At 42.0% G+C, this 12,408-nt stretch overlaps 1 protein-coding gene across 1 annotated transcript in view; it reads left to right on the top strand.

The window, feature by feature from the left end:
- The window catches only part of NFXL1 (nuclear transcription factor, X-box binding like 1), a 588,746-nt gene that overhangs the window by 68,735 nt on the left and 507,603 nt on the right, over positions 1 to 12,408 (top strand). Inside the window, exon 4 of the mRNA XM_069201637.1 lies at positions 12,225 to 12,334. Within this exon, the coding sequence (XP_069057738.1) occupies positions 12,225 to 12,334 (110 nt within the window). The remainder of the gene's footprint in view (positions 1 to 12,224; positions 12,335 to 12,408) is intronic.

The following is a 12,408-nucleotide window of genomic DNA, read 5'->3' on the forward strand; positions in this document are numbered from 1 at the left end:
TATAAAGGCCAGTGAATTTGGGGGGTGGGGAGGGTAATGGATCGAGCAGAGGGACCCACATAGATCTGAGAATGCAGGGTAAAAAATGGCACTAGTTCATACCAGTGAACAGTGATTCACTATGAAGTCCTGGCCATGATGTGCCTGCAAGAGTTGGGGCTCTGTTTATTTGTTCATCAGGTGTGCAAAAGTATTATACTATTTTACTATGTTTTTATATGACATAACCTTCACTATTCTTAGCAGAACCTGGGGGCAAATAGAGGTTTGAACACCTAATGATGTTTTTGGCTGTCTGGAGCATGCTGCAGCGAGGTATTAGGCTTCAACCTATGCCCCTTAATGGTGGCGATGGTGGTTGTGTTAGCAACATTTCTAAATACAATGGTGAAACTGATTAGTCCTTCAAAACATACTTTTGTAAACACCCACAGCTCTTTTTTTGATTAAAGACCAGGACTGTGGCTTATGTGCAGGCTTGTACACATAGCCAGAGCTATGCTGTCATGTAAACTTTGATAGCAAGCACTATTGTGCATATTCAGACAAAGCATCAGATGACATGCTGTTGTGTAAACTTTGATAGCAAGCACTATTGTGCATATTCAGACAAAGCATCAGATGACATGCTGTCGTGTAAACTTTGATAGCGAGCCATATTGTGCATATTCAGACAAAGCATCAGATTCACAGGCACATGCATGCTAAAGCTCACTACCCAGAGCATTGAACATATTCTAGCACAAATGTGTGTGACACTGGCAGCACAGGGTTATACTAAGTAGAGCTGTGTATTATTAGCCAGGATTAATAGAGAATATTACTTTAATTGTATGTAGTACTACATCATGCTGAGCAGAAAGGTATAATACCAAACAGCATTGTAATATGAACGTTCACATGTAGTTTACAACAGCATTAGTTTGTGCTACACAACGCTGTTGGCACTAGGCAGCAGCGTTTCTTTTGGAAAAGAACCACATCATATTGGAAATCGCTGTGCAGTATTTGATATTGTAGAGTTACAATGGGCAGAACATCAAGAAGTAATAAGAAAGGGAAGCGTTCTCCTTTTAGTAAATTGTGGCCTCTTACAGTTTGAAATGGCAAAAAAGTTAAAATCCTTCAATGATGTCCAGCATCACCTTTCAACAAATCTGTTTTCAGACTTTCAATATTTTCCTCTTGCATGTTCCCTCTGTATCATATCTCTAAGATTTCATACTCAGAAAATAGGAGCAGTTGCAAATTGAAGAGGGTTATAATTTGCCTAAATTTATTAGTTTCATGTATTATGTTACATATGCCTCTGAGTCACAGGTTACTATTATCACCATTATCATAATTCATCTTCCCTTGATTCACTTATACATTAATGCCATGTCACTGTCTTTGCCGCTATAATGATCTTCTCTTCTTCTTCATCCCACAATTGCTTATAAAACTTGTCCATAACTTTTCGTCTTTCTGTTTTTTTGCCTGCTGCTTTGCAAAACATTCTTGGGGGCTTCATTATACCTATTACAATAGGTATGTGTGCAGGAAAGATAACTAGAAGCATCCTAATCAAATTCCTCTGTGTATGTGTAAATGTGTGTACATAGTTTTCTAAAAACATCAATGGAGGAGGTTATGAGTATGGCACAAAACCTACAAACGAGCGAATTTTGCCAGTTTTATGAGCAAGCAGCCCAGCTTAACTTAGAGGCTATGTGTAAAATATTTATGCAGCATATCAAACAGTAATAAAGTGAAAACACAACTCAAGAAAAATCCCACACTAATTCAGAAAAATAGTGCAAAATGTAATCAATTGTTTGGTCAAAATAGAGAAATGCAATTTTAAATATTTAAGTAGAAATAGTGCATAAAAGCACAAAGTGCCAACTGGTCTTGCTGGACCGGGACAAAGTCACGAGTTCAACTGAACCACGAAGAGGTGCAAGACAGATACAGGGACCACGTTAGGCCTGCTGAACAAAGTAGTTTAAATTCAGCTGCGCGGTCTGCGTAGCATTGCTTTGCGTCATACAGTGTCAATTTTGAGAGGCTGCAAGGTCCACGATGTGAGGTCCTGGATTTGGTTGTGTTGCATTGGTTCCGATAAAGCTGTGCTGCAAGGCTTTGTAGCTTCGTGTAGAGCTGTCAGTTCCTTTTAAGCTAACAGCTGAGCGGCAAGGGATGGTATTGCTTGGTGAAGCTTTGTGTCACTTGGCATTGATTCTGTTCAGGCTTGCAGCAGTTTGGCGAGGCTCTGTGGGGTTCCTCATCACTCGCTGTTGGTTGAGATGAAGCTTGTAGCTGTGTGGCAAGGTTTTAGTCCTTTTCCACTGGATTTGGTGAGGACCACAGCTGGGCTGGCAAAGCACTTATATCTCCACTTTTAAGGGTCCAGGACTGGAGAGGCACCACTTGGGGGTGGGGTTAGGACTCACAGTAGGCAGAGTCCATGTGTGGGGTTCGATAGAGTCAGAGCTTTTTCTGGTCCTGAGGCTTTGATCAGGAGGCCAACCAGCTATCTCTTGGAGTCACTCTGGTGGGCCTGGGTTCAAGAGGCAGGTCCTGTCCTTCTTACTCAGTCAGCAAGGGCAGTAGAGTAGTAAAAAGTATTATGGCAGCAGTGTAACAGTCCTTCTTTAGTCTTCCACAGTTACAGATGTGTACTGAAAAGTTGGGTCTGAAGAACTTATATTTACACCTGGTGCCAATTTTGAAGTAGGAGAATTTTCTAAAGGGTTTAACCCCCAGAGATGTGTGACCTGACCCTAGCTTTTCTTGGGGCACAAAGGACCTCTGTGAACCCCTTTGTGGTTGTGTGGACGCAGAGTGACTTGATGGGGGGTCAGAGCTGTCACCTACCATACTTGCACATCACAAACAGAGATGGCCCTTCCTGCCAACACCTATTCCTCCTTTGTCTCACTACCTAGGAGTAAAATGCAAAGGTTAACTGCCAGTGATCCAGGATGCAGGCACTAAATGGTTAGGACAAGAAAATGCCAACTTTCTAAAAGTGGGACTTTTAGAACTGTAACTTCAGATGGAACTTAACCATTAAAAAGGGGTTTAAATTACAATTCTTTGGACATGAAGTTCGACATCCCTACTTGCTCCCAGTTGAAAGTTCCCACTTATAAAATGTGAAAGGGAACCCAATGTTATTTTATGGGAAAGGAAGGCCTTGCAGTAGTGAAAAACAAATGGAAGAGTTTTTCACTACCAGGACATTTAAAAGTACTTGTCCAATATTTTAAATACACTGCATCCGGCCCTTTGGGCTCTATAGGGCCTACATGAACTGTGACTTGTATGCATTAAAAAGGGAGGTTTAGACCTGGTGAAAGGTTTGTTTTTCCAGGTCGAAATGGCAGTTTAAAACTGCATACAAAAGCTGCAATTACAACCTGGAGAAATGTTTAATAGGCTACCTAAGTGAATAGCACAATCCGTGCTTCAGGCCCACAAGTAGCATTTAAGTTAACAGCCCTGGGTTCATGGAGTACCACTTTTCTAGGGTCTTACAAGCAAATTAAATGTGCCAATTGAGTGTAACACAATTTTACTGTGTTTAAAGTAGAGAGTACAAGCGCTTTAGCACTGGTTAGCAGTAGTAAAATTCATATAGTGCCAAGGCCAGCAAAAACAAAGTCAGCAAAAACAGGAGGGTTGAAGGCAAAAAACTGGGGGAAAACCACATCACGGATATCAGGTCCAGCAGACACAGTAATGCCAATGATGTCCACATTATGTCAAGAATGGTCAACATTATTCCAGGGGACCATGATTAGACGATGGACACTCACAATATGTCATGGATGGCCATAGTAATACTAAAAAGTAGGATACATATCTATTATGCAAACACCCCTTCTTACAAGATTTGGCTGCTGTTATCCCAAGACTGACCATCATCATGCCAGGGTTGACCCCTGTTTACCAGGGGGACCACTGGCTCGCAGACTTGGACCTACATGACAGGGGAGTGCAGTACATCTCAAAAAGGGACACTCAAGCGATTGCAGGCTTTATTCTTTCCTGGCCTTGTGTGCAAACACATAGTGTCTACAGGAGCTTTTCCACTTTGGGACTGCCCATGTTACATGCCCCCAGCTATCAATCACAATAATTTTTCACTCACTGTTCATGGAGCAGCCCAGCTGAAATAGAGCTGTCACACTTCTTATTAGCATTTCACTGAGAAGGGCGCAGGATGGAGCTGATGTGTCTTTTGTAGTATGAAGGAACTAAACTACTCATTTTAAACTAACAGAGCTTTTATGTCACTGTGAGCAACAACAGAATGCGTTTGTATTTATGCTTCTTTAAAAATACAAAGTCAGCTGATTCAGTGCTTGACTTGTTGCAGACCGATATACAGCTAGAAAGGCCCTGGCTGAATCGTCTATTTTTCACACACTGTGGAAGTGTTTTACAGGTGACGGGGCATGCCACTGCTTCTGTTGCCGTTTTGGCTTTTTGGGCAGAACCGAAGATGTTCTTGCACTGGTAGCCTTTTATAAATTTGTTTTTCATTTTCACCTGCACCAGTAGGAGCACAGAAAGTGTAGGTGATGGCAATCAAACATGTTTGTGAGTTATAGTTACTTTAGGGCACGTGTTGTAGTTACTTGAGATAACCACAACTGAGGAAATTAGTAGTTTTTTTTAATGTAAAACATTATGTTCTGACATTTTTACCTAACTATAATGTCCCATTAACCATGTTTTTTTGTGACGTTCTAAGGTTTTTCTTAATGTAAAGTAAGATATTATTTCAATTCTATGTCAGGACTGGTCCGGCTCAGATTATGCAATAACGTTCTCCATTTTATTGCTCAGCAGCCAAACCAACATTATATCAAACAGCATTAAAGACTACAAATCCCATGAGTGTTTGATTTTGTACTTTCAACAGTCCAATCATAGAGTCGATCATATAAAACATCCATCAATAAAAATCACTTCCTCTTTGCTGCTCAGCAGCCAAATAAGTGCTTTCCTTTGTGATTTTATTGCATGGTTTTGGTATTTTGTGCTATTTGTAGTATTTTGTGCCTATTTACAGTATCTGTGTATTGTACATGCTGTCACTGGTTTTGCTGTTGCAGATTACAAGCAGCAGTGTGTCCCTCAGCGGGAGCCTTGTATGCAGCTCTGCGGGGTGCACTGCTTTCAAGCACTGTTGGGGGGCGTGCATGTTTTAGGGTTCACACCAGGCCTTCTATGGTGAGCAGGGTGCGCGGATGAAGCGTCCGCATGCTTTACATTGCAGGCATTCTTCGCAGGCGTGTGCTTCAGGATCCTGGTCGGGTCCTCTACAGGGCGCAGTGCACTCAGATTGAGCATCCGCATTCCCCACATTCTTTTCATTCTCTCTTGCACGTCTCGTCAGCTACATTTCCCATGGAAGGGAATTCAGGTCATTTGTCATTTGATCACTCGAAGAGCACAGTGAATTATCATTCCTTCATTTTCCTATTGGGGTTTTTCTTTTAGCTCCGGCTGTGCAATCGTCTGATCATGGAGCAAGTTCCACATTGAGCCTTCAGTAATTAAAGGGTACAACAAGCACTGCTACCTCTAAGAATTCCCATGCAGTCAATAACCAGGATTGGCCACTGTAACAGGCGGCTAACAATTTTACGCCGATTGTCACAGGTTTAAATCCTTACTGTGTGACTGACTCTAGCACTGATACCTAAATATATCCACATATACCTTTAGGCACCTTCTCTGGACCTGATCCTCATCACAGGTTCAAACAGGAATTTTTGAGGGGCACATACCTCACCATTCAGATTTTTCCCCCCACATCGACTCTTTCTGCAGTTCATGGGGTGGGATCAGATACTCAAGTTCACATGTCTCCCGTTTGGTCTCTGCTGCGCACCATGGTGCTTCACTGAGGTGTTACACTCAGCCATAGCATGGCTTGGAGCGAGAAGAGTCAGATTACATCTGACTGATGCATCAGGACAGAGTCAAATTAGAGACGCAGTTTCAATTGGTGATATCTCTGCTTCATAATCTAGGGTTTATCATCAATAATCAGAAGTCAAAGTTTTATCCTATAAAAAAATTGCTTTTTCTGGGTTTCAGGATCAGTACGGTTAATCAGTTTCTCAAACTGCCCCACAAGAAAATGCTTCTCATTCATAGGGAACTGTGCTGAACATTAGAGGAGAAACATGTTTCTCTCTGGCATCTAGTCAGGATTGTTGGTCTTCTTTCTTTGTCTATTCAGGCGATATGTCTGGGCCAGCTACATTACAGAGTGCTTCAGCTGTTGACGGCATTGCATCTCAGGAGAGGCCTCACTTAGGCCCAGGAGGTCAGTCTCTCCTCGGAAGCGTGGATGAATATCCACTGGTGACTAAAACACATGCAAGCCTGGAATGGCAGGCCATCTTTGGTACACAGCCGGATCTGGTTATAGAGTCCGATGTGAGCCGGCAGGGCTGGGGAGCATGGTGTGGCGAGGTTACCACCAGAGGACAGTGGTCATGCGAAAAGAGGCTCTACACATCAGTAGTCTAGAGTTGCTGGCAGGGTTGTTTGCGATCCAGAGCCTGGAGCCAACATGATCCTTGCTCCTTCCTTTTGAAGATAAACAATGTGTTGGCAGTTTGATACATAAATTGACTGGGGGGCACTCACTCCAAGGAGCTGGTGGATCTGGCTAGGGTTTTTTTTGGAACCACTGTCTGGAAAACAAGATCTCTGGTTATCAGACTGCATCTCTGGGACTCCAGTGCTTGGAATTTAGACCCAGCTCTCTTTCACGCGATTATGTTCAAATGGGGTCTGTGTCAAGTGGATCTCTTCGCCTCCCGACTCAATCATCAACTGCATTGTTTTTTTCAGTTGGCACCTAGATCCATTGGCGGAAGCTACAGACACCTTCCTGCAGGATTGGAGGCACTTTCCGGGGTATGAGTTTCCGCCATTCTCAATGATTGCCAGACTCGTGGCGTTGGTCAAGTGCCATAGAGCGAAGGTGATCGTAGGGACACCATTTTGGAAATCTCAAGTCTGCTATTCAGTTCTTTTGGAAAGTTCTAAGGATTTTCCACTCCCACTTCCCCCATACTTCTGATGGACGATCACAGCAACTTGAACCAGTTGGTTCAGGATGGCAATCTCCATTTAATGGTGTGGAAGATTACAGGGGACACAGGGATGTCCTAGGCCTTTCATCACAAGCTTCGATACTCATGAAGAGAGTTTGGGCCAATTCTACAATAAATCGATTATGGTTCAGCTTGGCGTAGATGGCCACACTGGTGTTTGCAACGTGATCTCGATCGTGTAGGGGCAGATGTTGTACACATTTTCAATTTATTTTTGAAGTTGGCGGGCGCCGGACAAGCATAGCACACAATTAATGCTTTTAAGTATGCCATTTCAGCGGGTCATTTACCATTCCACAAAGTACCACTGGGGAACATCACCTCATATGTAGACTATTGAGAGGTATTCAGTTATCTGCTCCCCCAGGACCATATTTCTCTTTCTTATGGATGTGAATGTGGATCTGCATGTCTTGTTATTACAAGATAACAAATATCTGTCTTGTAAGGAATTGTCTGGTAAGTTAGGGATTCTATTATGCTTGATCTCCTTCAGATGGGTGTTAGATGTGCAAGCGTTTGCTATCATGGCACATATTTACTCCTGATGGAGTCTCATTTTCTATATGTAGGAGGACCAAAACTAATGCCAGAGTGGTGTATTACCCAGCTTTCCCTTCACACCCCAAGCTGTGTGTGGTTAGGTGCCTTTGGGCCTATGAGACCATGACTGAAGAATACTGTCCTCCAGGGACGAAACAGTTTCTCATAGCTTTTAAGAATCTGTTTTAGCTGGTTTCAGCTCCAACTTTCGCCAGATAGGTGAAGTGGATTTTACAAGAGGCTTGTATTGATACATTCTCCTTTGGTGTGCCTTTAGCTACTGGAGCGATCGCCTCAAAAGCTTTCACTTTGGGTGCAACTGGAAGATGTCCTCAGGGTGGCAGATTGGGCCTTAGACTCTGCTTTTAAGATCTTCTATTTCAAACTGAACCCTGGAATGGCCTCACTGGGTTCAAACCAGCTTTAAACTTGCATAATCTGAGTCTTTAGCCCTGTCATAGAATATAACATTTCCTAGCTATTGTGAAGGAACGTTTCAATTCTAATAAGGACATGGAGGCGAGGATTATACCTCCCAGTTATTCATTCGCATACAGCGATTCTCCCTAATCTGTGCGGATTTACCGATGTGAGGAGGAGTATCTTTTTCTGATGTCGATATTACATCCTGGTATTGAATTGTACTTGTAGTGTTCATAATGTGTTTGAGATTGCTATTGTAAATGTTTAGATGACAGTTTGTGTCCTGAATGTTTTTTTTTTTTTTCTCTTTTTCCTGTGGTAGGAGCTGATGAGAAACAAAAATGGAAAAACCCCTTTTGCACAAATAAAGAGAAAGTGCTTTTTGTTGGTGGATGTTTTATATGGTGGACTCTATGGGTGGACTATTGAAAGTACAAAATTAAAGACTCATGGGATTTGTAGTCTTTAATGTTTGATATATTGTTGGTTTGGCTGCTGATTAATAAAATGGAGAAGGTTATTGCACAATCCTCGCTTCAGTGTCCTTAATAGAATTGAAACTTTCCTTCATGATAGTTAGGAAATGTTATATTCATAACAATAGCGTCACTTTAAACTTTGTTTTTTTTTCAGTGCATTTCTTTGTTTTTTAATGTAAAGTCACACGTTCATAAGCGCCCATTCGCTCACCATGCACAGCCAGGCCGTTCACCCAGCCTCATGCCATGCACTTCTTTCGGATGTATGTGGTATGGGTTAGCTGCCTATGCCACGCTCCCCTTTTTTTAAATGTTTTTCCAGTGCTTCAGGACTTAGCATGGCCCCTACACAGTTTTTTCGTCAAAACATTTACTGCAAATATTACATTCATATTATCAATGATGTAAAAGACTGCATGGTGAGGGTATGAGTTATAGTTACCCTAGGGCAGTGGTCTCCAAACTTAATGCCACGTCCCCCAGTTGGAAAACATTTTTACAATTATTTTATAAAGCTGGCAATGTTTGAATATGTCTAGGCCTCACAGTGCAGTTAAGTACTCTTACCTTTTTGAAGATGCAATAACCTGCTTCTGCTTAAAACAAAGGCCTGTTATCTGTATAATGCTTCTTTTGGCCAGAGTCTGGTGCCCCCCCTAGGATCACTTGGGGCCCCCCAAGGGGGGCCCACCCCACAGTTTGAATACCTATGCCTTAGGGCATGAGGTACAGTTAGTTGAGATAACTCTAACTATAACTGGCGAATTTCTGAGGTGTACGTTTAAAATGTGAGCACGCGTGGACACGGGACAGCGATGAAAGCTCTATTGTTTGACAGCAGGACCTGCTTTAAAGGTCTGCTGTCAAACAGCAGAGTCTTTGCTGTGGCTTGGCCTGCAGCCAAGCCACAGCAAAAAGCTACATCCTGGGGTTTGGCACCCCAGGACATAGCAGGAGCCTGCCCTAGGGGATGGCGGTCCCCAGGGCCATCAGTGGCACCCCTCCAATGAGAATAGCCCAGGGAGTGGGTGGTCCGCGGGGCAGCGGGGACGCACAGCCCCCGTTCCAAATACAGTGTTGCCCTGGGGGTGGTGGTCCCCGGGGGAGCCGTGCAGACCCCCTCCAAATAAAGTGTAGCCCCGGGGCGTGGTGGACCCCGAGGCTATAGGGGAGGCCATTGGGCCTCCCCCACTTACTCTAAAAAAAATTTGCCCACGGGGTGGTCATCCCCAGGGCGTGGCCCCTGCTCTTATTTGCACAACTGGCAGTCCTCTGGGCTTATTAAAGCCCAAGGTGAGGGGTACCATGTGCCCCCTACTCTGTGATGCCCCCGAAACCTGGCCTACCTGGGGACAAATCAAAAAAAGTGTGTTTAAAAAATAAATGAAAAAATCTCAGAAAATTCCACTGATCAATCCGTAGATTTTACCAATATTTTTTTTTTTTTTAAGAAACAAAAATGTTTTTTTAGCCCTGGCTGTGTCCCTCAGGGACCCCAGGGGTAAGTGGTCAGGTGACTCTACTGGGCCCCTTTTTTTTTTTTTCTGGGACTCGGCTGAAGCCAAGTACGAAAGTGGCTGCCAACACTTCCTTGTTGAAGGGTTGGCAGCCAATCAGCACGGGGACAGTTGGATTTGCAGCTGATCCACATCCCTATATATCTTTATTTTTTGGGCCTTAAATTTCTCCAAAACTACTGAATGAATTTGCACGAAATCACAAAAAGCGTGATCTGCATAACAGAATCTAGCATAGTGCCAAATGTGGTGTGATTCCATTCAGTGGTTCGAGCTGTAGGCGTGTCTATAGGTCCTGTTGAAAAAATAATGGGGAAAACGTGTTTTGGGACACCTCCTTTTTCTCGGCCCCTGCGTGACCGATCACCCCAAAACAGAAGCTGAACTTAGCAAAGTATAAATTATGAAAATTTCATGAAGATTCGCCAAGCGGTACCAAAGTTATTGGCAATACAAAAAAAGCTCTTTCTATAGAAACTAGGTCCTACCTATAACTACCTAGTGGTGACCCCCACTAGGGAATATATGTATATGCATATGTGCACTAAAAAAACAAAGGTTAGAGTGGCATTTTCGGTAGGCCTTGTAATAACATTAAAACTATTGTTTGGAAACAAAAAAATCACTGAAATTCAGCAGTTAAGTTTTACTGATCTAACCATAAATCTTACACCTGCCACTGCTTATGACCTTACTTATTGCATCACTCATGACATGCTAAATGCTATATATATATATATATATATATATATATATATATATATTCACTGAAAAAAACAAAGGTTACAGGGATGTTATAGTTAGGTTCTGAATTTACTCGCACAAAACCACAGAAATTCAGCAGTTATAGTTATGGCGAACTCAAGTTAGTGTAACACCACCACCATGTACAGTTTTCTCACCAATAATTTTATTGCAGATGTTACAGTAATGAATATCAACGATGCCGTAGAAGGTGTCATCAATATATAATAAGTAGATTAATTAGCTGTGCATGGCGAAGGCGTGAGTTATAGTTACCTTAGAGTGCGAGTTATAGTTACTTGAGTTAACTTGCATTTTTATTAATTTGGAAACTATAAACACACACAAGCATATACTTACTCTACATGCTCTTGTCCATCCTCTCTGCTACATTTTAGGGTTAATGAGTCGTGCTTCACTGCTAGGTGTGAAGATTTCATATTTATTCATCAGATCTTCTGCCTAGGCAGCCCGGAAGGAGACTTCTTGCGTTTTTCGAAGTGACCACCTACCTCTCAATATCTGACCTCATTCCACCTATTATAATGAAGATCATTGACAAGAAACAGCAATGTGTGCTAAAACAATCCTAAATATTGTACTGGAAATAAACTTTCCATATGGTTTGCGCAATACTTGTGGGTTATGTTCAGTGCCACTGGAATTATACGGCAGGGAGTATCAATTTATGCAGCAAGGTAGTCTAAATTACGCAACAAGCATAGGCAAATTATGCAACTTATAATGTAGAACATTTTGTGATAGTATTACTTCATAATTTGGTAATTTTTTTCACGTTAACACTGTCTGAGCAAATGTTTTACCTCATTGGTACCAGCTTAACAGCCAAATACAGCAACAGTCAACTGTAAGATGACAAGTCAACCATTGCATAGTGCCATCCACTGTGCAGCATTACGTGTTGCTGTGGCTTTAGTAACTTTTGAACCATTTCAGCTACAAACTTTTTTTTGTGTTGTTAAAATATGCACCAGATAGTGGATTGTGTGGCAAATGTGGCAAATCCATAATTATGCAGCGCACGCAGTGGCCACAGAATCACACAGTTCCAGTGGCCCTATTTATGTGATATCTTATCCCTAGATAATTGCTTTCATTTAGTGTTATCTCAAAAGAGGTAAAAAGTTGTGGTACACCTTTTATGTTGCACATTTGTTTAGGACTTGTGGCACTTTGCATACAATATTTAATGCAGGTTATGACTTAAAATACCTATATTCAGACTAAATGTTTGCAATGTTCACTATATCACATATCCTTAATCTGTTGCTTGCTTCTCATATAAATTGAGTCAGAATAATAGAATTAACAAGCATATCTTTCTAAAGAACCCAGCTAAAGATTTTCTTTTTACATATTATTTTAAGATGGTGATACAACTGAACTAGAACGAACCCGGCAATACGTAAATGATGCCTTCCAGGCTAGTGCCATGACCTGCTTAATATGTATTGCTTCTGTCAAGAGGAACCAAGCTGTAAGTATGTTTTTCTTTTGTCAAAGTATGCATCGATGTTTTTTTTTTCTTTCTTTTAATATATGTATTTTTAG

This window comes from Pleurodeles waltl, chromosome 1_2 (assembly GCF_031143425.1).
Source record: "Pleurodeles waltl isolate 20211129_DDA chromosome 1_2, aPleWal1.hap1.20221129, whole genome shotgun sequence".
Taxonomy (NCBI): Eukaryota; Metazoa; Chordata; class Amphibia; order Caudata; family Salamandridae; genus Pleurodeles; species Pleurodeles waltl.